At 36.0% G+C, this 25,204-nt stretch overlaps 2 protein-coding genes across 2 annotated transcripts in view; both read right to left on the reverse strand.

The window, feature by feature from the left end:
- Positions 1-1,364: 1,364 nt before the first annotated feature.
- Positions 1,365-5,795, reverse strand: LOC149374983 (maltase A3-like). Its single transcript, XM_089591245.1, has 10 exons — positions 5,324-5,795; positions 4,232-4,411; positions 4,008-4,162; positions 3,792-3,926; positions 3,459-3,703; positions 3,181-3,376; positions 2,658-3,112; positions 2,436-2,573; positions 2,227-2,345; positions 1,365-1,650 (listed from the first exon to the last, which is right to left on the reverse strand). The coding sequence occupies exons 1-10, from the start codon at positions 5,583-5,585 to the stop codon at positions 1,457-1,459; spliced, it is 2,079 nt and encodes a 692-aa protein (XP_089447371.1). The 5' UTR covers positions 5,586-5,795; the 3' UTR covers positions 1,365-1,456.
- A 13,800-nt stretch (positions 5,796-19,595) lies between these two features.
- Calx (sodium/calcium exchanger 3) overlaps positions 19,596-25,204 on the reverse strand; it is a 104,432-nt gene continuing 98,823 nt past the window's right edge. Inside the window, exons 8-9 of the mRNA XM_089590964.1 lie at positions 23,923-24,094; positions 19,596-20,047 (exon numbers count right to left, since the gene is read on the reverse strand). Coding sequence (XP_089447090.1) covers positions 19,843-20,047; positions 23,923-24,094 — 377 coding nt within the window. The 3' untranslated portion in view covers positions 19,596-19,842. The remainder of the gene's footprint in view (positions 20,048-23,922; positions 24,095-25,204) is intronic.

A 25,204-nucleotide genomic window follows, 5' to 3' on the forward strand; every position in this document is an offset into this window, starting at 1 on the left:
TCATATCTTCTCTGTTAGCCAATATACACACCTATGAAACTGGGCTTATTTTGTCCCCACTGTTTTATACTATGAAAGAAGAATCGTAAACATAAGATACACTACACATGACACGATGGCAGGAGGGTAGATAAAGCCTGAAATATGGTCAGTAAGGAGTTTTCCGTGACTACGACGAAAATTTTTGAAAATTATTGGAATCGCGTTGTATTATGATCACAACACATGGAAAAATAGTTATGGGGCGCATAATTGTGCAGACATATTTGTTGTTAAACAAAAAAAAAAAAAAAAAACGATCGACCTAATTTTTTCTCCAAATTTCGCTATGAATTTTTTTTGGGGCATCGTATTGCAAAAATGGCATGAGATAGTTTGTTATTTGATAACCTATAGGTTAGTACCTGTGAGATTATCTTTAACCTATTTTTTGCGAAATTATAAGGCAGAAAAGAGCGGAAACCGTCATTTTAAATTTCAATTTTGCTACACTGTTAACATTTTTACATTTTTCGAGAAAAATGTCTCAAAATTAAGAATTTGATGTCTCTTATAAGGATCATTACCAACGCCCAACAATCTTTTTTTATCATGAAAAATGACGTCACACAACGATTATTACTTTAAAAATTAATTTGGCTGCTCTAAACCTCACACCATAGCTAGATCAAACTTCTTAAATAAATTTTATTAAGGATACTATAAACATTAACATGGAAAAAAATTTTTTTAATTTGCCCCTAATTTTTATAACATTCTGTATTATAAACAAATTTATAGTATTCTGACGTTTTAAACTTTACAGTGTTGCAGTTAATTTTATTTAATAGAGGATGCTATATTACACGAAATAAAACAAAAATTATTGCGATAACGTGTTTTTAACCATAGTTATTAACAATTATTTTTTATTACGTTTGTTGAATTTTCGACGGTTCTTTCGACTTGAAATTGTAGTTTTCTGCTTCTGCAGGGTATTTTATGTTAATTTGTCGTCGTTTTATCAACGATGGGTTGCATGCGTTTAGACTTCGATGCTTGTGAATATTAGATTTTTCTTACGATGGGCGCAAAATATTTTAATACTAATATTTAATACTAATACAAAGCGTCTCCAGCAATTTTCGTCATAGTTGCGGAAAATTTCTTAATAGATATTTCACCTATCCGTCTACAGTTTCTTAGAAAAAACAACGGTATCTTTAAATTTCTTCTTTATAGACTGTAGTACACTTATTAGATGAATGGCAAAAAAATAAAACTTACAAAATTTTATTTTCAATCATTTAATAATTGTAAAATTTTAAATCTAAAGATAAATTCATGATTTACTATATTAAAATTAGAAAACACTAATAAAAATATTGGCTTCTTTTAAAAAATATATTTATTAAAAATATCTTAAGGTTAAAAAATTCTTGTACAAATTTTACAACGAAATAAATCCTTACGCTATTCATAGGAAACATGACACTACAGTAAGAATAATAATAATAAATTGAACAATTTGTGTTATGCTTGCTGAACTTGGTTCAGGCTCTTCAGTAGGAAACCCATAGACTGTACTTGGTTCTTCTGTTGAAGTCGGAGTTACCGGTTCTGACGTAGAATTAACATCATCATCCTCTTCTTCTGTGGTAGTTTCGTAAGCTGTAAGAGTATTTATCTAATAAGTATTGAATTACGAACAAAAAAAATTGTACCTTAGTAATTAGTATGCACCAATCAAGGCAACTGTATTGTTTGCAACGATCAAGAGTTTAATTCCTGATAAATAAGCATATTATATTTTTTTTTACTTGTTTTGCTGGGATAACGCTAAATAAACTAAGTAACAAATCACTTAAATTCATATATACGAAAGTTGTGCAATAATTGCTATACAGTTTGGTGGATTACCACTTGGTACAAATAAATCGAAGTGATTTATTCATTAATATAATATCGAGTCTGTTTTGGACATGCGGTTGAGAAACAAGTCAGTAATTGATAAGTTTACGTTTGAAGCTATTTAGCATAAGAAAATATACCGTGTAGCTAATATGAATCTTACTAATTTTGTATACAAACTCCATCAGAGGTACAAGGCACTTCTACAGAGGTGTGTCTTAACAGACGTTAAAGGGAAAATCCATCACGCATTTATTGAAAGAATGCCTCAATCAAATGACGGGGATGTGTTTTGTGGTATATACTTTAGAACAAAAATAAAAATTTTTCATTCACCTAGTGTGGTGTTATCCGATTCATCGAAATCATGCTTGTCACAAAGAACAGCAGCTGCATTAGCATCCAACACAAACGCGTCATTCTCAATGTCGTCATCGTCATCCTCGTCATTAACGCTTCAAAAATAAAAAATAAATGTATACTTTATGAATAAACAATCAAATAACTTTGCATTTTTTCCCTTTTTTTGTTTTGGATATGCTTACTTGTCTACGTCCGCGTTACTCGAATCAACCATTACTTGTAGGTCCTTCTCTAGATCATCGTACAGGTGAGTCAAGTTCACCGTCTCTTTCGCGCCGCCAAAATTAACAACGACGAGGCAAGTGTTCCCCTCGTACGTTCTACAAGTATCAGCAGAGTATGAAATTAAGTTAAACCAAAAAATAGAGTCCACTCACATCCGAAGAAAATAAATGTGAACAAACCTCTTTAAAATAAGGACGTTGTCATCGTTGACTGCCGTCAGGTCATAAGTGCCATGAACAAATATCGGATTTTCCCTTAGCTCCGCGAGCCTCTTGTAGGCCAGTAAATTACTGTCCGGATCGAGCAATTGTTTGTCCACGTTGTACTCAAGATAATCAGAGCCGACCGGTAGAAAGGTCGACTCGTTCAGGGAAAATCCAGCCGAAGTCGTGTCATCCCACTGCATCGGGGTCCTGAAGGGGTCCCGCGAGTTGTCCTCGTAATCATCCTCCCCTTGCGCTATAGCGCGCATATCGATCGTCTCCTCCCACGAGACGTTCCCATTTGTCATCCCGATTTCGTCGCCGTAGTAGGTCATCACTTGTCCCGGAAGCAGCATCGTCAGCATCAACATGCCGTCCAAGGTGTCGTTGTCCAGCCTCGATGAAACTCTCGAGTTGTCTTGATTCGAGAGCTGGAAATTTCACATTTTGTTTGGCATACAAGCGTTTATTTATTTTTTTTACTTTCTTTAAAACCTACCATCCAAATGGGCTCGGCATCCCTCGGCAAATCATCCATCCAGTCGTCGATCAACATTTTGATGTCACCTGCGTTGTTGGTGGCGTTCAAGTCGGTGATCAAAAGTAAACTCAGGGGCGTTAGACCAGGATGCGTCTCGTTGCCGTAATAAGAAATCACTTGCTCGTCGTCCTCATCTACTTCTCCAAGTAGTAATCTGCAATGAAACGTGTTTTAATCGTCTCCCGCTGTGATAAAAAAAAAAAAAAACAAATATCTTTGGAATAAAGACAACAGACTTGGGCTCGTCGTCATGTTCTCGAGCCCAGTTGTCGATGTGTTCCCGAAATCTCTGCAATAGTGCGATGTTGTCCGACTCCCCCGTCGTGTAGGAATCATCGTCGTTATTGCCGTCTTGGTCGTTGTCACCATCTTCATCATCCTCGTTTGATTCATCGAGCATCTCTTCATTTTCGAATATATACGATACTCCGCTAATGCAGAAACCATCGACACCCCTCTCCAACCAGAAGTCGAATGTATCCTTTGCAAATGAATGTAAACGATTAACCTGATTTGTTTGTATTTAATTTTTTTTTTTTTTTTTTTTTCAAGAAATAATATGAAATTACCAAAATTTCTTTGATAACATCCTCGTTTCTCAAATTAAGATCTGGCTCGGATTCGTGGAATTTGTGATAAAACCACTGTCTCCTTTGCTTATTCCACGACCAAGCTGAGCCCTCTTTGTCGCTGTAAGCGCTTTTCTGTGACAAAAATCGCGTAACGCAAACATTGCATTTTGTTGCGGTCTATTTTTCATCAAAATTGTTTCAAAGGCAATTTACCCAGTTATTCGGAGGAACCAGCTTGTTATCCTCGACTTTGCCGTCAGCCCAAATGTAGTAATCGTCATACGGTTCTTTATCAGCAGCTGATTCGAGAAACCATTCGTGCTGGTCACTGGAGTGATTTGGAACGATGTCCAGGATAATTTTTATACCTACGATGTATAAAATCTATTTTTGCTCTTATATTGAGGATTGAAAAAAAAAAAGAAACATCAAAGTACCTCTTTTGTGAAGTTCGCTAACTAGCTGGTAGAAATCGTCAAAGTCTCCGTAAATCTCGTCAATGCTGGTGAAGTTTGATACGTCATAGCCCGAGTCGCGCATTGGAGACGAGAAAATTGGACCGAGTCTTACGACGTCCACTCCGATGTCACGAAAATATTCCAAATGTCCGATTATACCTGATTTTCAGGGAAAAAACACATAGTTTACCGATTACAGAGAAACACTTGTTTTGATTTGAAATGTGATATTTGTTTGGGGATTTTACTTTAATGCATTTTTAAATTACTTTATATACACATCAAGTGGTTATCTTATATTTTTTATAATTCGACTGAATTATCGTCATATCCATAATTTAACTAGATTTACTTATGTTGCTGAATTTTTAAGTCTCGTTTTATGTATCTTGAAATGTTTGAGAAAAATCGGTAATAAACAAATAGATAAATAAAACTTATCTCAAAATTTAAATCATACGTCTCACTACATCTTGGCTGATAATCCGATATTTCATCGATCTATTAAACAAAATTTTTGGAGGGAAACAACGATGCTTATGCATCGTCGACACTAAGTAGTCAAAGTTAATAATTAATATAACAATAAAAAAACTTGTTAGTTTTTGGTTGATTTTAATACTTTTCCGTAGTATTTGATATTTCATAATAAAATCAGTAAAATATTAGCCTGTAAGCGCAACATGTAATACGATAAGGTAGGTATCAAAAATAATCTGAAGATTAACGATCACCGGTCCCAAGGACTCGAAATCACCTTACTCCGACACCCTCCCTAAAATCAAACAAAACCACCTGCATCCATTGGCCAGACTACAAATGTACATTTGACACTCGCGAAATTAAAATCGACGCAACTCTCGTAAATAACGAGCGCGCGGGGAAAATCGATATCAAATTCGCAGACTCCAACCGATCGTTTTCCGCTCGAACCCGATCCATCATTGCCTCGCGAATTTTCAAGACTCTGTTATCGAGCCCCACCGGCAAATAAAACCTCAAACACCCTCCTATGCGCATCCTTTGAGTAAACAGCCCCGTCACGCAGCCAAAACGCCAACGCAAGCTCACCTTGTAGGTCACCCTCGCCGTCGGCGTCGCTGTCCTGGAACGATCTCGGCAGCACGTGATACATGTGCGCGTTGTCTCGCCAATCGCGTTGCTCACTCGGTTCCGCGGTACTCCTGTTGCCACCCTCTTTCTCATCCTCCTCGTCGTCGTTGTCGTCGTTGTCATTGGGATGCGAAGTCGTGACGACAGCCGCTCCGGAAATCCGGTCCAGGATCAGAAGGAGAAAACTCAAGAGCAGTAAAGTTCTCGACACCCGCGGCATGTCTCTCTCTCTCTCTCTCTATCTTTTTTGCCTGTTTGGGTGGATGCATGTAGGTGGGTTATTAGTAGCTCTTGCTTTTATTTGGCACGATGATTTTTTGGCATTGCAGTGCCGATCGTGAGTGCTTGCGTTGGAGGTATAATATGCGAGGGGTACGACCTTGACGCTAAACTGTGACTGTACTTTTGCAATGCACTCTTGGATATGCCACTGCTTATACCTATGTGAGACTACTTACCACGTGCGTGCTTTTTGTATTACTTTTTTCCCCAAATGTTATTCAAGCTCTCGAGGTCGGCTTGAAATTATTACTTTTTTTTTTCTTTTTTTTTTTTTTATCGTACGATGACTGTTGGATTTTCGAAGGTTTTTCCGATCGTTAAATTGTGACGGTCAAGGCGTTGTTGGTGACGTTAAAAACATATAATGGACATAAAAATTTTTTTGGGCGAACAATATAGTTTACGGTTGAGATCTGTGGGTAAATGTATTGCAATGCAATTGGAGGGAACAAAAAAAAAATTATCAAAAATAAGAGCCAAGTGTAATAGAAATAATAAAATAAAATAGTTCAACCCGTAGAGCGTGTACGTAACTACATTAGAAAAGTTCTCGAAAGAATTGGACGAGCAAAAAGTTATTTTAAATTCATGCTCTCGGAGGCAAAACCACTTAATTTTAGAACAATATAAACACCGAGAGAGCCACGATCTTCTATTCGTAAAATCCCCGGTACTCGCGAGGCTTGAAAGAAAAATGTTCAAACAACACGGGCTATGAATCACAAATGATAAATAATCTCAAACGTTACCTCGAATATAATGTATCTTTCAAAATATCCACAGATCAGCCGAAGAAGCTCGCAGTGTCCACCATATTACGCGTCAGGTAAATGTCAAAGCTATGCACAATTGACGCAAGACGTGTGTCGTAACTCGCGGTATTTTTATTCCAACCCCAATTTGTATTGATCACTTGGGCAACTCCATGCACTCACGACACGCGCGCCTTCAGCAAAAAAGGACCATACAGAGTCCAGAGGTGCTATAGTTGCAGATCACGGAAAGGGATAGTAAAGAGTGCGACTTTTTATTTATTTATTTATTTTTTTTTTTTTTTGAGGCCGTGGGCTCACTTTCTCCGTCCTTCTATTTTTGCGAAGCTTGCAGAACACGGCTAGCTCGGCTCGCGCAACGGGACGCAACTGCAGCAGCTGCGGGAGATTAAAAATAATACAGCCGAGCTTCGATGCTCTTATGCCGATGATCTCGCAGCTCGCGGTGTGAGAGCCGGATTTGTTGTCTTTGCCCCAGGTGTGAGGGAGAGAGAGAGAGAGAAACAGCTTGCGCGCCTTGGTAATCGTGAGAATCGGCTTTTCAAAGCTTTTTGATTTTGATGGACGGCCAAAAGTTGCTGTTGTTGCTCGAGTGCGATGATATTTGGTTTCACCCAAATTCAAGCTCTCCATTTGTAATAGTGTGAAAATTTCCAAATTCACCTATTTGTTCCCGATCGCGTATGCGTCGATAATTACGTTACGATGATACGAGTAACGGGTCAAAGTCCAAACCGAACCATCCAATTTCCATCCAATTTATTAGAATTACAAGTTACAAAAATATAATTCGATGAAACAAAGAAAAAGTTTCAACGTTCCTCCAGCCTTTTTAACACAAGTAAAACCTACACTTTTGCAATTAAATTCACACGAGTCTTAAATCTTTAATCGAGTAAATCAATATTTAGGCATGATTCGTAAATCTTTTCTGGAGGAGCCAAAGCGGATAAGAAAAATTTTCCCGGATTCCCGAATAAAGTTCGTTCTGCAAGTCCAACGAAGATAAAGTGCTCGTTAAATAGTATATAACAAAGCCCACGGGAATTTCTGCTTAATACCTGCTCGCGTCGTTGGAAAAGTTTTCCGGTCGGAGAGCGCGAACAGAAAGTTATTAATGAGAATCGTCGAGGGGCTTGGCATGCGCATTAACTTCGAAGCGAAGGGAGGCATACTAGATCATGAATAATATTATCAATCTATTTGTCATCAGTAACTGTGCTTACCTTTGTTTTGATGAATATTTCAAATAATCATTGATGTTCGTTTTGCTTTTATACTATTTCATGATGATTATTTTTTTTTCTTCACTTTTTTATATTAAAAAAAAAAAAATACTTGAATAAGGAATGCTCTGACGACGATTTTTTAAATGTGATTAAAAAAAAAAAAAAATTCAAAAACATAAATTTGAGATTTTGAATGAATCAAGTTACGTAAGCAAACATTTATTTTTAAATATTCAATGCGTGATCTGAGATTTTCAATTGTTAAAATCTATAAAGATCTTGAGTGCCAAGACATGGCTTTTTAAGATAAATTTTTTTTTCTGGGATGACTGAAGCTTATAAGAATTAAAATAATAATTATTATTTGATAGTGAAATCTTGATATTACTAAAAAAATGATAATGCTAATGTCTCTCATGTCTATAATTTAATAATACTATGTACGTTCAAATAAAGACTTTGTCTATCCTTTTCTAGGTATTTTCGAAAATTAGTGATAGTAGTTTTGTTATGTCATTTAAGAAAACTGTAAATAATATTTTCAACTGTTACTAAGTGTATTAAAAAAAATTTCACTTACCTCACGTGAATTTTGTAATTCAAATTAATTAATGTAAACAATATAAATAAAAAACCAGTCACTTAAACAACATTTAATGTATGTTTATTATGATAAATATTGTATTTTTTACACTTTCGATTCAATTACAATCAGTTTACTGCGAGCTCGCGCTAACTCGCGGACACATCATGAGGTGTTGCACCCACTACCCGTACTTCCTGGTCATTTCCATTTCTTACCTTCTTTTTCGCAGCATACAAAGATTTTCATTGTGTAGTTTACGTTATTTGCATCAAATTCGCTTTTACACTGCGTATACATTTTTTTTATTAGTCAACGCGACCCAATCTTTTTTGATCGTCCATTCCAATATTCTTTTTTTTTTCTACTCAAAGATTTAACTTATACCTACTTAAATAGATTAACAATTGATAATTATTTTGTGGATGTGGGAAAAGGATAGTGTTGTTGCTACACTGTGTTTTATAAAAAGACCAGGAAGTTCGGGTGAGGCAGCCAACATCGGTGATACACATACGGTTTCCGCTATAGGCTTACTTTATTACTCGACAAGTCGGAGAGGCATCGCTATTTCTGATCGTTACGCACTTTTTTTCTCCACCTTGATATCAATTACAAAAAATTCCTTTGTTACGCAAGTTTAATTTTTCATTAGATTCCACAAAATAATTTGATGAAAACATGTATGCACCAACGAGGAAATGACAGAGTACAATTATAGTCAGATTTAATAAATATTTTTATAAGTTTATAAGTGGGGAAAAAAAGGGTAATTGACAAGGTATGCATATTACCTGTACATATATTGTTCATCTTTACTTGCAGATGCCCGTTTCCGAGTTTCGTATTACCTCTTGGTGCAGTTCAGATCTTATTTTTTTTTTTTTTTTTTTTTTTTCACCTTTAATTGGGGCTACTTATTTGAATTGATATTTTTTGCCACCCCAATTGTGATTTTCGAAACGTAATTTAACAGTATAGAATAATAAATACACCAGTGATCTGTACAGTAGGAGTAACATATCGAAGACGGAAGGTAAAATGCATTTGGACTTATTTTTCGTCCTTCTCTCACGTAATCATTTATTCATTCACTAAATTTTTTTTTATTCACCTTATTCGAGGATACCGAACTTTGCTGGAAGTACCTATTCTTTTTAAAACAAGTATAATAAAGTGGTGCGAATCGTCGATCTCGTATATTCTACATAATATGTATATATATAGTGTAAAACTTGAATATCTCAATCACACTAATATAACATTACGAGTATTTATAAAAAAAAGTACTCAACGAACTTAGTATAAGAATGACCTAAGCGTCTAAATTCAAATCTACCCTCGATAAATACAAATGTATATATAATAGTTAAAATTATCCTTAAAAATTAATCCCAGTGAACTTTCGATTACAATATAAGTATACACAATACATGGATAATTAAGTAGTTGTCATGACTTTGTTTCAATGAAAAACGCGCAATCAAACCTTCCAGCGTTCGATAAAGTGTAGCCTCCAACTATCGTAACACAACAACAATTTCATATATTATATAATTATTAAATGCTGACCTACTCTCTCTCTCTTTCTCCGAGCGCGTATCATCATCATCATCATCATAATTTATAAACGATCACACGGACAAACATCCCCAAGCGGGCTACGCTACAATCCCTGGGCGGGATATTATTCCCTCGAGTACACACTAGCACGTGCCTCACTCCCTCTCTTTCGCTTAAAATTTTTAAGTTTCCCCAAGCGTCGGTCAGCCACACGATTCCCGAGCAATTTATAGGTATCCCCCATACACCCGTAGAGGCGCGACACCGCCATATATACCTGTACACCTAACTTTTGCAACAAATATAGGTGTATGCTTTTCTCAGCAACGCAATATTACCCTCCTACCCCTACCATGGACTACCGATACAGTACGAGTAATTATCGCGTATATTATCTGCTCTCTCGACAAAAAGTCAACACACGTCTATTTATGTATAAAATACGTACGCACGTATATAATATTTATGTAAATATATATATATATATATATGTATTGCATATTTATATTTAATAAATATATTTAGTTTGTGTATGCATGTATAGGTATTTATGTACGTTTGTCCATGTTTGATGTATAACGGTATATGTATAACGCGTCGCTGGATTTTCGTTGTATTTAACGTACATTCGGGCTTTTTGTAACTTTATTTATTTATTTATTTTTTTAAAGGATGTACGTGTATTTTATCATCTATCTTGATATTTTTACGATTTGAAACGATAACAAAAAGCTTCTACTCCATTTCTTTTAGCATAAATATAAAGTGCATCTCTGTACAGACATATAGTATATAACACGAGCGTTTTACCGAGACGAATTCATGAAGCCATTATTCCCTTTGCTGAGGTTGCGTACAGCGTCTTGACAGCACCTCTCCGTTACGACCAATATTTTTTTTTAGTTTCCCTTTAATTGCGCTTTGCTTCAACGCTTTCTTCTCTCTGTTTTATTTTATTAAAAAAAATTTTTTTTTCTTCAAAAGCTTAACGATGGCATGAATTATTTTTCATCATCACACATATTTGAGGTGACTGGTCGTAAAGAAAGCGCGCCGTCGTTAGCTTAAATTTATGCGCACGTGCATAAGTATTATTCAATTTCTCGAGCATTCAGGGAAACGCCCTGTAAAGTGGGTCTAGCACCCCCGTACGACATTACGCCAAAAATAAGAGGATGCAGTAATGGTCCGGGAGACGTGTTTTATTTCCGGTGGTGGTCGTAACAGGAGCGGGAGAGGCTGTACAGAGACGCGCAGACGCAACCGCCGGCATCGCTACTTACTTTATGCGAAAATTCTGAAGGACGGAACGGCAGGAAAGGGAGAGAGGAGCGCAGCGCAAAAGCCTACGTATGCGTATAAAGTGACAAAGATAGTTGACGAGAGAAAGAGAGGAAATATCTACCATTTTTGTAAATGTGAGATACGACGAGGACGGGAAAAAGATGAAGAAGAAGAAAAGGAGGTACAGGTTGGAGAAGAAAATTTACACGTCGTTAGCGCCCGAGAGGCATAATATGTTCTCTGAGTAGTCCTACGATTTTATTGTGAATGATATTGTACATAGTGTAACACCATTAATTTTTATTTTTTGGTTAATCGGTTATTTAACGACATTATCTTTAGTTATTCATTTGCGTCTTGACCCAATTTTTTTGCTTGCTAATGTTTTTAAGCGTCTTACTTGTATAACACGTTACGCATCTTTATCGAATTTCCGTTTACATTATTGTTTTTCTTCGTTATTGCGTTTGTCCGGCACCAAAAGTTTTCTGGAGCAAACAATATTAACTAACGTGTGTTGTATTTTATTTATTATTGTTATTATTATTATTTATTTTTTTTTTTTTTTCAAGTTTTTTAATCATTACGTAGTTTTCAAACAAGTTAAGTATACAGGACGTTACAACGAAACAATCACAGCCTGCATACATAATTATTGTATTTTTAAAGTTTCGCTTACGTTTATGAAGTTCTTTCGTAAATTGAGAAAAATAGATCGGTCTTCCGTCTATCATCAATCAAGTAACAATGGAAACATCAAACTTTTAGTATAATTTATTTCTACATAACATGTTAATTAATATCAAATTTGATAGTCATTATCAAACAATAAAGATTGGTAATAATACTATTTAATATTATTATTTATCTCGTAATAAAATTTAATATTATTTTTCCTTTGACATTATTTTTTTCATTAATCCATCGAATATTCTTTGGAAATAATAGTTACATATAAAGTTGTTATGCATATTTTATTGTTTAAGTACAGTTGCAATTTAGCTAAACAATGCCATTAAAATATGGTTAGCCTGTTTTTGTCATCTTCTCGCATGCGCGTTAAGGGTATTTGCAGAAAGTAAAAAGAAAGAAAATCTTGGGTCGGCTTTGACATCGTATTTTAAGTTGTCAATAAATATATCGCTTTCAATATAATTTTTGTTTTCAATAACATTTCTACATTTTTTTTTCTTATTTGCGAGTATAATGAAAAATAACACAGCATAGTCATCTAGTTATTATACAAACGATTTCTCTACATTTTTTTCTGCTTTACAATCAACATACCATTGCTTAGTGATGCAACTACGTAGAATTATTTTCCAATAAAAAGAATGTCTGAACATTTTTCGCATTTATAAGATCGACATATTCCAGCCCTGTCGGTAGTAGTTTTTTTTTTTTTTTTCTACAAAATCGCCAGTGATGTAATTACAAGCATGATTATTTACAAAATAAGATCAAACGTTCATTTTACAATGCAGCATTAATCGTATTGGACAGATTTTTTTTACTTCCATATCATCGCTATTACGTGGGTAAACGTTTAAATGTGCACACGCATTCTAGGTCGATGATCAGCACAACGATGTCTTCATTAATAACACATGACATTAAGTTGGATCGGTCTAAGTTATACCATACAGGTGTAACAATTTTGTTACGACTAAACGTATTTTTCCATCAGTTTGTTTGTTACGCTCTGTCATTTATCGTGATGATTCTTTTAAATTTTCGATACAAATTTTTTATAAATCTAATTAAGTTTGTTTAAATTTTTTGTCTTTTACTTAAAGACAATATTAGGAAAACTATAATCCATGGAATACAAATTTCGTAATATTTCACATATAATCTTGATTAATTCATAAATAATCACCTCGTTAATCTTAACCAGTGTCTGCATTCAGCATTAAGACCTCCACGATTATTATCATTGTGTGTATGAATATACAACATACGCATATCCTAATATTATACACGTTCTAAGTTATTACATTTATTACTTGATTGTTTCTTTTGTCTATACTTTTCCCAAATTTTTACGAATGCATAGATCGCACTGACCTAGTTTTTTTTTATGATTTTTAAATACATGTATATAAAAACAATTTAAAAAAAACTTCTGTGAAGAGTTCACGAAAATTAAAATTTTTAATGATAAACTCTAAGAAAATTTCCTATTCAATTTGGTCCAAAGAACATAAAAAAAGTTTATTACATTTCAAAAATAATTAAAAAATTTTAGAGGAGTAAATATAGAGATTTAAAATCTTTGTCTCAAAACCGTGTCTTCATAATTATTTTTTCTGATTTTAGGGGACTTTAAACTTTAGTTTTTTGTCTTATAAAATTTTTTTTGTATTTTTATGTTATTTATTTGTCATTCTAAAAGTATATCATGCTGATTATAATGTTTCTAGAATCGTGAAGATAAAGTGATAAGAAGAAGTAGACTTTTTTATTAGACTTCTTTTATGTTTATTCGATCACATTTTAATACATTTTTTCTAGTTCATAGAAGAGCGTTGGTAGAATTCTTCGATAAAATTGGTATAGAAATACTGAGAGTATGTGATTATAGGTATATATAATTTCATAGATATTGTGGATTGTAGTTTCTTTGGATTAACTTTTAATAAATATGCACCTTAGGCACCAATAAAAACATCATAGAAGTGGCCAGCCCCGTTTACTATTATGATTATTCTAAAAGAGAAAATGGAATTTATTTATCAAACAATATTTTTTCCTTTTTTTATTGTTATGTTTAAATTGTTTGTTTGATTTTTTAAACAATAACAATATTTTTATTAATTCTAATTCAGAATAATATTCTAAATATAAATGTTTCGTTTATTTTATGATTCTTATATATAATTGTAAGAAATTCTTTAAGCACTTGAACAATAAAACGTGATGTTTTTTCAAAAATTTTGTATTATGTAATTTTTTATTCTCAAACATTTTAGTACAAGTATAAACCGCATTTATGATTTTTTTTGGTGTCAGCGCAAACACAGCGTTATTGGCGTTGAATTTAATAATATACCTGATCAATTAAAAATCTAACTACAGTATGAAATTTGTCTTAAATAATAACCCATTCGAGGGTTATAAATTTTATACATGTGTATACAAGAAAAAATTCAATTTGGTCCAAATTTTGACTGTTTTCAACTACAATATTGGTCGTTAACATGTACATTTGTAAATCAGTTAAATCGAATTAAGGATAATGGATAAATTGGAGTATCGAAAAATCGCAAAAAGAAGCAAAACAGAGAAATTTTTTCTCCGTCGTTCCGTTAAAAATTTCCTAAGTTTCGACTCTACACACTACTAACGAATTTTTTATCTACACAGTAAAAAAATCTCAACGCTTTATTTATCGAGACTGTAGACGATCTTGTGTCACTCTTATTTCTTACTTCATTTGATAAGTGACAATAATCTTCTACAACGCGTGTTTTTTAATTCTTTAATTTTTTTTTTTTTTAGAATTTAGCAAGTTTTCATATATAAACTGTAACTATTATTGCTTTGTCATAAAACTGGAAATTTATCAATCGATATTCATTGCTTTTTAGTATCAAAAGCATACGATTTTTTTAAAATCAATTGCTTTTAGATGCATTAATGTTTACGCATATTATCTGATGACAGCAGTTTTATTATTGTTATACTATTTTTTTTTCTCTTGAAACCATCAAATGTAGAGAAACATCATTGACATAAATTTGTTGAAAAGATTGATTTAGTGTAAATTTGGAAGAGTCTGAGGGATAAAAATTATCAATAGGACCAAAAGCGAGTGAAAGAGAAGAGGGTCACTCACGTAGAAGGAGAGATGGAGAATAATTAGTTCATAATATAATTATCATAAAATAAGCTCACCTTCACACATGCCAGACACGTTGAAAAATCTTGTCTTACCAACTACTGATTCAGTCGAATGACGATTTTTTGTTCGTGTAATTTGACATTCAAAAAAGTTCGTTTTTTCTTTTTTAACTGTATGTACTACACTAAGAGTTGCAAAAAATTCCTACGATTTGATTAAAATTGTCACTTGATTATACACATATGCGTGGAAAAATCGTGAAATTTTGGTTTATTATAAAAAAAAAGTTCGGCTCGCGAAATGAGTCGTGAGTCGATCGAGCTATAAAATTTTACGATTTAGTGTTCCTCGTCAACCTAAACGTGTCCTAGCGCGTTTTCCTCATTTTCATTTTCTTACACGTCGGGGAGGTGTGGAACAAATTTGTTTACGAGTCCCACGCATCCTTGGTCCGGTATGTTTATTCATTAATTTTTTTCTGTATTTTTTTAGTTTTAGTGTCGATTAATCATCGAAATATTGAAATGCCATCGATTGCGTTATTTTATTAATTGTTGAATTGTTATTAGAAAAAATTTAATTAATAGGTACTTTATTTGCTCGATTTTATGATTCACAATTAGAGACGATAAAAAAGTTTTTGGGGCCAGCCACTTGGAAATACGAGACAATCGGATGCCTCTCGTATGCTGTTGTGTTTTTGTTTTCCTATAGAACCTTAAAAGAAATTCAATTTTGTTTAATTTTGACACTCGTAAATCGCGAGGCCTGAGATCATTTCATCGCGTCAACTCGCAAAGGAGGATCAGCAAAGGATCTTTTGAATAAACAAGACATTCGAATTATCTACAGCTGCTTTTTTTATCTACATCGATACACATGAACCGTAGGCGTACATTAATCGTACGAAACAGTCGATGCGCAATCAAAACGCGATAAAGAAAATGGCCTTTTCATCCGATAACTTGAAAACTAATGGCATATCAAAAGTCATCATATAAAAGATAACGAAAAATTTACCAAAAATTTAGGAATCATCATTTTTAGACTAATTCTATGCTCTTGTATCAACCGCACCAGTAGAAACCAGTACGTACTAGTATAACCGTCTGTTGTAAAACAATTTTGTAACATCCATTTCTACAATATATTTCAATGTTAACAACCATTTCAGATTATTATAATGCAAAACGTGCTCAAATACTTAACGAAAATCTGCTCTACTAAAAACATTTCGTCGACCAACTATATAAATATCGAATAGAAAACATTTTTTTCCTATCCCATTGTGACTTTATCTATATACATATGATATTAAACGAGAGATATAGGTGTGATTTCAATTTTCAATAATTTCGATCAATTTATCGTGAGTGTTATTTTCAACGATGGATTTATCGAAATATGTCATGTTAATCACGCTTTCTGAGTAAGGTCATTGTTTTTATTTATTATCAATGATAACGTTTAAATTTTCTACAATTATTATTACGATATATTTCGTTCGTTCAGGCCTATTCACGTCGTGTTTGCTTGTTAATTTTAATTTTTGCAGTTCACCTACAAATATGTACACACGAAATCGCTACACAGCGATAGAATGACTTTTGGATTTAACTCTTTAATTTTTCGTCAGAATTTTATGCTCTTCATTTTACACTTCGAAAGTTAACGCTTTTTGTTGTATTTCTTTGTGTAGTATCGAGGAAGAGAAGATATTATAAGATAATGTACGATTATGAAATCACGCGTTTCCAGGACATTTTCGTTAACCGGTCGAAACTTGTCTTGTCGAACAGAAATAACGATCTTGATTATCAACTGCCGTTGTTTGCTAATATACATTAAACAGGTACGTTGGGAAGTGAAGAAAAATACATATTTATCGAATGTTGAAAAAATTAACTATCAATACTAGATGATTGCCCTTTTGTATTGAGTTAAAAATATACTTGCTATGAACAATAAAAGTTTAATGTTTGATTGACCTTTTTTAATCACAAGCTTTATACTTTCATTTTTAACATCTGATCAAAGCGTGATATATATATACATCGTAAAATGAAGATCTTAAAAGTATGCTTTGTTCATACTTTTGGGATTTGTCATTTTTGTTTGTTTGTTTGATTCGACAAGACGCGATCGGTCGAAAACGAAAATTCCAGAAACTGTGCGCGATCGTTTGTTACAGATTATCACTTTGACGCTTTGCTATCGAGTGCTCCTCATTATTGTTTTAAACATTGCTTCCTTTGCTATTAAATGTTAACTTTCATTTCAACTTTTTCACCGTTTTTTTTATGCTTACCAAAATAGTTTGAAACGCGTTACGGCCAAAATAACGTCACGGTTTGATGATGAAATCGATAGGGAGTGCGTAGCGATTTTATTTTTTCTGTAAAACCAGAATCAACATGACAAAACCTCAATCCTAAAAATGCTATCTTTCATTTTCCATGAGTAAGCGAGGGAGAAAATGATTGTTTGCGCGAGCAACTTTTTTCCTTCCTCCCGTGCTGGTTTTTAAACGGCGGCAGCGCGACGTTTCATGAAACCAAGATTAAGAGACCTAGTGGAGGCATACCGTCGCGGAAAAATCGCTGCGCGACGATTTTCAAGAGGGCAAACATGGGAGGCTGGTATTCATCGCAGCTGAATTCGTCCTCGAGTCTCGAGAGCGCACAGGAATCGCGAAACAAAGGAGCTGCTCTGCTTTGCTGTTTGCTTCCGTTCTTTTGCGCGATTTTACCGGTACGAGGCTAATTTGAAGATTTTCATAGCATTGGGCCAATGTTGGTTCAGGGATTCGAAGATAAAAACTTTGGTTGAAATAATAAATGGAATCGAAATGAAGTAGGGACGTTTTGTTGCTACGTTTGAGCTTAAAATTGCAAGTGGGTAATCGAAAGGGAAAATAATTAAACGAAAGTAGCCGATCTCTATAAGTCCCAATGAGACTAGTGAGATTAGATGAAGATCAGAGTCAGAAGATTTGGGTTGGAATTTAATCTCCGTATCCCTCACTTTGGAACACGAGACAGGGGTTTTGTCTTAACTTTAGGATGGTTCTCTCGCAGTAGCAATTTATCTTTATAAAATAGTTTTTTAAATCTCATTTTCCGAGGAGAAATAAAATTCTTTAGAGAAGCGTCGCAATATAGGCTACTACTATCACTTTTGCTAAGATCATGAGATTGAAGGTGAAAATGTGGGGTTGTAAATTTAACTTCGTGGAAAATTAACGCAATCTCGCTGATGGAGGCGGGCGAAGTTTCAAGATTTCTGTAGTCTGCATCTGTTACCATTTTCATAAAATAAATGACTGAGTAAAATTATCAAGTTTGATAAGCTTAACATGTTTCTTTTTAAACGGCATTTGTTGTTTTTCACAGTTTAGTAAATGATAGTGCTTTAAGTTTTTCTTTTCCATACTTTCATTTTAACGCGCTCGTGAAACCTAATTTAATATTAAATTTATTAAAATAAATATATTGTGTTCTATAATATCAATTATACTATAAACACACGATAAAAATTAGTACATAATAATTTGTACATAAGATTATTTTCAATAAATTATTTCCTCAATTCATTAAATTTCTCATATACTTTCTAACAAATGATTGTAACTCTGATAATTTATAAATATCACTATAATGGATTTACAAAATAGATAAATGTAGTACAGATAACTTTATTTGTTTTCTCCCTGGAACCATGTACTGCATGAAATTTCATTCAAGTACATACATTATCTGGGGTTTTAAAAAAAAAGTGTTCGCGAGAAGTAAATATAAACGACAGTACGATGAATCGTCGTTGAATCGATACAAAAGCTAATTGAAAAGCATGAGTAAAGAAAAAATTTGTGTTTCAATTAAAAAATACCAATGACAGAGTAGAAGTGATAATCTTGCAGAAAAAAATACAGTGTGTCGTATCGAATCTCCGATGGGAAGGAACAGCGCTGCCATGAAAAAGTACGAGCTATCGTTATAAACCTGTACCACATTTGAATCTCAACTACGATATATCTCTTGCAATCTCAACAACATAGTGCCATACACATATGCGATTGCACTTATGATCTACTTTAGTAATAATCTCAACCACACACAACGCGCTTATCAAACGAATTCGCGGCAAAACGACTAGACTCGACTTAAGGCAAATCCCATAATATTCTGTATTTCACACATTCGACTCGCTATACACCCACGCACATTTATTTAGTATAAGAATGCATTCTTTTTGTTCTAGTTCACACGCATTTTACGTTACGCTAGTTTACGTTTAAGCTACGATATTATTAAAGTAATCTTAAGTACAGTCAGACACTCGCTAGGGGCGTCCGCACTAAGTTGTCCGCAAAAACACTCGCCAAGTCGAATCTGAAACAGAATAAACAAAATAGAAATTTTTGGGTGCTCACATCAGTAAAAAACAATCCATCAAAAGTATAAACCCGATCCCAGCGGCGAAGCCAGAGTTTCCGTAAGAATTTATCGAACGCAATTTTTTATCTTTAAGTAGTAAGATCCGCGTTTGGTCAGCCAAAGTAAATATTTTGCCCGAGTTGGCGTAAAATTCGGTACAAACGCGTTCTTTGAGCCATAAAATATACACATGAGATACAACCACGAAGATACAATAGAAAGAAACTTACCGATGAAACTCGAAGCAGAAGCCCTCGTCGTACTCTCGTATTCTAATTATGATGCGTATGTGCATACAAGTACCGTATGGGTGGGCCCTGCGCGAGTGCGGGCTCATTATAAATATACGTCACACAATAGGCCTGAACGGTGCGAGTCGTCGCACACTGAGACACACGCGCGCACACACACACACAAAAAGACACAGATGTGCCGTCCGTTGGTACACGTTGATTGCGAAATCGATGTGGTACGCGGAGCCGCTTAGAAGCCCTGAATGACGCCGTAGGCCTCGAGGCTCGACATCACCAGGTAGAAGATCCAGAGCGAGAACAGGAAGATGGAGGTGATGTACTTTGGCACCTTGGGCCCGCCCAACTCGCCGCCGATCGAAGGCGTCCGCCTGATCATCAGCACGATTATCACCACGCTTGCCTCCGTGCAGAAGAGCGTCACCGAGAATGCCAGGCTGTGGGGATGGTTTTGAAAATTTTTTATTTTTTATTTTTTTTATTTTCTTGTGGGTGACATTATATAATTCATTGTGTACATCAATCATTTTCTTTAAACAAATAAGAGAGGGTTTAAATGTTTCTCCGTTGCCATTTTAACGTCACCATTAATGGGAAAATGTAACTCCGTGACCTAGTTGTGCTTAACGAACAAATGAGATTTCGGGGTAATTGTTGCCATTAGCTGTAAACATCGCATGTAAACGTCGTATGGCGTAGCTTATCCGGACAGCGCGCGCGCGTTTAGTAATACACACACACACACACAGTATGGTCAAGGGTGCCAGCGAGGCGCAATTTACGACACTGAGATTCGCGTTATAATTTATGGAGTCCACGGAGGTGTACACGTATACAAAACGCTCGTTGCAACGTGCACGTGTATCCTGTGCATCTGCCGAAATTTTAATTAATGGGTGCCAATAAAACTGCGTAACGTCAGATTCGATAATTGCAAATGCACGCGGTGAGTGTACTTTTTTTTTTCCACGTATCTCGCGGGTGCGAGTCTTTTCCTGCGACAAAACGGAGCTCACGGCGAAAATTGATAAGGGCGCCATATGGACGGGCTTTCACGTCGCTGCGGTAACTCTCTCACACACACGGTGGACATGTTATATGTTACGCTCATCCTTGTGTCCTTCCATTATGTTTCTGGCGCCTAATACACGCGTGAGCGTCGTCCCGGGGGCAATTCAAATTCCAGCGTCTCCCGTGAATAACAATAATTCCAAGATCTGCGTTGCCAGACTTTCTCGGTATTTTCACGGTGTATACATATATTTCCGAGGCTGGAAGAGGCAATCGTTGCGCGTTTCGTGTGCCAGAAAATCCCGGGGAACGATGTAACGAGGGACAGTCGGTTTTACGCACAAATTGGAAAGGTTGAGTGGTTGCTTTTTTTAAAAACTTTATCCCAACATTTTAGAAAAAAAATACGGTCTTTTGTTTTTGTTTTTTCAGGGTAAAACACGCAGCCACGAAGTTGTCGGGATAATTGTTCCGTAGTTTCAGCCGTTGTCGACGACAGTTGTTAAATTAAAGCGTAAAGTTTGGGAAATTCCCGAGTCGCGCAAAAGCCAACTCGTTCTCTTGGCTATTCTGGGATTCCGTTGTTTTCCACTTTCTCGTATTCAGCGTGGTATGGATCAATGATTGGTAACCACCCGCGTTTATAAAAAAGAACAAACAAACATACAAAAATCAAAAGACGCGGAGAGTGTAAAGCTATCGTATCGCCTTTTCGACGTGCAACGAGTACAGCGAAAGTTACAAGTCTCGCTCGAGCGGGCAAATACTTACAAGTGCACGCAACGCCCGCATTCGTTTATGCACACGGGGTTGAAGCTTCGAAGGCGCGCCGTGAGCTTTTGCAAGCTCGCAAGAGCTTAGGATTATACTTGCACTCGGGGCCGGGAAGGGGTAAGCCGAAGCGCGGGGGATGTCTTTCGGATGATCCAGTTTACCGATTCGGAACTCACGTAGAGCGGACGACGACGACTACGAGGGCTTTTTGTCGGGAAGTTTGCTCGGGGGACTCGCTGGACTGGTTTGTGGTTATTGCTGTTGTTCTGAAACGACGGATAGCCTGTGCTATGTGGGGTTGGTCGGTCGAAAGTTACAGCGTATACTCCGGAGGGGGCTCCGAACTTGCTGGGATCTTTGTCCTCGTTTCCATTCGAGTAAACACTTTTTCAACAATGAGTCGAGCACCAATCTCGTTACATCACCATCCAGCATATATTTTCAGAGGTGACTCGTGGGTGAAAAAATATCGAGTGCAAATATCGTCGCGCGCGAGTCGGAAAATAAAAGGATAGAAAGTCCAAGATAGGTGGTAATTTCCGGCGTCCCTCTTTTCAGCGTCAGCCCTCGTCCTTTCGTTTAAGCAGCGCCAGCCGGAAATTGAGAAATTAAACGAGTCTTGCAGGATCCCTCGTTGGCTCCTTTCACTCCGGTAGCGTGGAATTTCTCCTTATTCCTCGATTTCCGCGCAGATGGCTTTTGCCGATCCCTCCCCGATATCTTTATTCAATATGAAGAATGGGTCGCAGTGTCTTTTTTTCGTCCTGTCTCCTTGAGAGGTGTGACAATTAATTTCGGATTGTTGGAGCAATTGGGAAAAAATAATTTTGTCTCAAAGGTATTTTTTTCTCTCTTCGTGGCAGAAGCTCGAGAGTAATTCAATAATATGACTTAATTTGAGGATCGGAAGTTTTCTAATTCCTGACGTAGTATAAGGCAAGACAGCCTTTTGCCTTTTGGTATTTCTAACGTGAGTGCATTTCCTTGTTTCTGCTACAGTGGGAGTTTCTTGCGGAGTAGCTCCCGTTCGTATACTTGAATACTTGGCAAAAAAGGATTTGGCTAAGGACGCGTTTACGTGATCTCATTGTTTTTGATCTCTACTCGAGAACGTGGTACTCGTTGAAAGCTGAATCAAGAGAGATAGTTTTTTTTTTTCAACTACTATTTTATCGTTGGAATTTAGCTGTGCTTGCTTTTCGAGTCCAAATAGAAGTATAGGTCGGAAACGGAGTCTATTTTGTGACAGTGTACAAAAGTCTACTATTATAGTTTATTGAATAATTCTTTGCGGAGTAAAAAATTTGGCTTGAGTACAATTTTCTGGCAAGGACAATGATTCGAAAATGTTCACGTGTACTGTTCCGTTTCAATTGTTACACCATCAATACTCCAATCGAGAAAAATTTTTCTTTCCCTCGGAAGATATCGAAAATTGCATGTTCCGAAGCAACTTTGCAAAAAGCAGAGATGTCAACGATGTATTGTAGAAATTAAAAAAAAAAAGAAAAAAAAAAAAAAAAAAAAAAAACAAAGCTCGAGGAGAGGCACGTAGCAAGCGAGTCGAGAAAAACGAGGTAGTTTATTAGGTACGTACGAGGGAGTGGAGTTTTTTCCCTCCAAGTAAGCAAGATCGACTGTTGGGCTTGTGGGAAAAATTACTGCCGTATACGTGTATAAAGTAGCTCAAGCCTCTCAAGCTGTGCTCGGTTTTGCGTGTACATCAGAAAGAGAATACCCGGAAGAGTCCTTTTTTCACCGCGCGAACGCGAGTACAGTTTTCATTTGGATTTATACATCAATTTAGATGATTGTAAAGTCAAAGCTAAGTCTTCAGCACTCTCACAGTGTCTACGTAGTGTGTGATTGATCTTTGCTGAAAATCGATAGATATCACAGGTCTAAGGTCTCAAGGTTTAAAAAAACAATATATTTGATGTAAGTCTGGGAAAAAGATCAAAAAGTGAAAGTGAAACTTTTTCATTTCTGGCAGAAATTGGAGATAGCGATGATTATTAGTATCCTTGTCTTCTTTGGTGACTTTCTAAAGTGATTTTTGGAACATGAGTGAATTTAAAATCGTTTGTGACAGTGTGTGTTTTCAACTAAGTCCTCAATTAAAGCGTCAACACCTCGAAAAACCGTCTCCTCATTCAACACAATTTATTCTCTCTGAATTAGCGATTTATTATTCAACATTTATCTTTTGACGAAAGTGGTGCTGGAGGACAAAAAAAATATTTAAGTTTTAAATACTCTGAGCGATTGATTTAACTAGGCAAAACCTACTGATTGCATAAACTAAAGGCTTCTCAGAATCGCAAAAAAAGGAACGTATTATCATCGATACCCGGGAAACGGGGAGAAGTATGAAACGCGAGAGAAAAAAAGTTCAACCCTCGAAACCATAAAAAAAAAAAAAAAAAAAATACTAGCGAATACGTATGTAAGGGTGGAGAAAAAATAAAAAACAACAGAGCCGCCATAGATTACAGGGTATACATGGAGTGTGCGGTTAGCTACTTACCTGCCGGGCTCGACTTCGAACGTGTTGCCGTGGTAGGCGTGGTACATGGCAGCGATGCTCCACGCGATGCCGATGCCCAGGAAGACATTAACCGCGTTGCTTCCGGTCACGTTGCCGACGCTCGCGTCCGCGTACTTGTCCTGGCAGGCGGCCACCTTGCTCGCGAACGTGTCTGCAATAAATCGTTCACAATCAGACAATGCATACACGCCCTTCCGAGTTTTCTCTTCCCTCCTTCCTCAAACTCTTTTTCTGCGCAGCTGTTTCTGTCTTTTCATTTATTTTTTTTTCTCAGGTCTACGGACAACCCACACCCTAGTTTCCGTGAGAGCACGCGTAGAACCGAGTTTATTTAGTACAGGTATCGCTCGAGCGTTTGTCTTTACCCTCGGGATTTGATTCTACGTTTGTTGATGTGGAACATTGCGCAACTCTTTTGTTTTTCTGTTCAAAACTGTTCTTAACTGTGCTTGGGCTCTTCCTGAGTTTCGTAAAGTTTAATCGAATAGCCAAGAGCAATACTCGTTAAATGAAAGTTGATTTTCTCAGCTGCAAACAAACTCAATTTCAAAAATATATGTTGGAAGGCTGGTTTCAGTGTACAGCTTTAGCGGTGCTTTGACAATGGTTATTCTATTGAAAAACCATCAGTTCAAGTACAGCCTGAATTGATGGTAATGTCTAAGAATAGTTGTAACTGTTGATTGGGAATCAAACGAGAGATAATTCTTTTATTACCTTGACTTTGAGCATGAATTTTTTAATTTTTTATTTCATATGAAACAACTATTTACATAAGGAGTAAATCACGTCGGCCATTACCGATCATTTTAGAGGGAAAATCCGACATCAGACAGCAAGGAAGAGCTTAACCTGGTTCCTCCCTTCGGGCGCTCCCCTTTCATAGAGTTCGTATTTTTTTTAACGCGCGGTGCATATGTCGTTCAAATTTAAGATCAATCAGCTGTTGCGTGAGGGTAGCCGGACAGGCAGGTGACGTTGGCATGGAACGATCTTTGGTGGTGGTAAAGCGTCACGGGTGGATTTTGTTTCGTAAACTGTTTTCTTTTTCCGCGCGTCATGGTGAGCTTGTTGTTTATGCAGCTTAGATGAAAACAAGTGAAATTTTCTAATAAAAGGCCCAGCGTTTACACAACAAAGTAACAAATAAGTGACTTTATTTTGATAACCAGTGCCGTACGGGCATTCCCATCCAATAGTGTACCTCATAAACTTTTCTAGCAACAGCTGGTGCTCCTTTCTTTCGCAATAAGTTCGCTAG

This window comes from Copidosoma floridanum, unplaced genomic scaffold (genome assembly GCF_036245765.1).
Source record: "Copidosoma floridanum isolate Cflo_tuat_1 unplaced genomic scaffold, Cflo_Japanese_pri ptg000013l, whole genome shotgun sequence".
Taxonomy (NCBI): domain Eukaryota; kingdom Metazoa; phylum Arthropoda; class Insecta; order Hymenoptera; family Encyrtidae; genus Copidosoma; species Copidosoma floridanum.

Bases quoted from the DNA above. Each gene is read 5' to 3' on its own strand.
- LOC149374983 (XM_089591245.1), bottom strand. From the start codon at position 5,585: ATGCCGCGGGTGTCGAGAACTTTACTGCTCTTGAGTTTTCTCCTTCTG. The intron at 3,704-3,791 runs GTAATTTCATAT...TCATTTGCAAAG, and splicing joins ATGTTATCAAAGAAATTTTG to GATACATTCGACTTCTGGTT. The intron at 3,377-3,458 runs GTCTGTTGTCTT...GTTTCATTGCAG, and splicing joins GAACATGACGACGAGCCCAA to ATTACTACTTGGAGAAGTAG.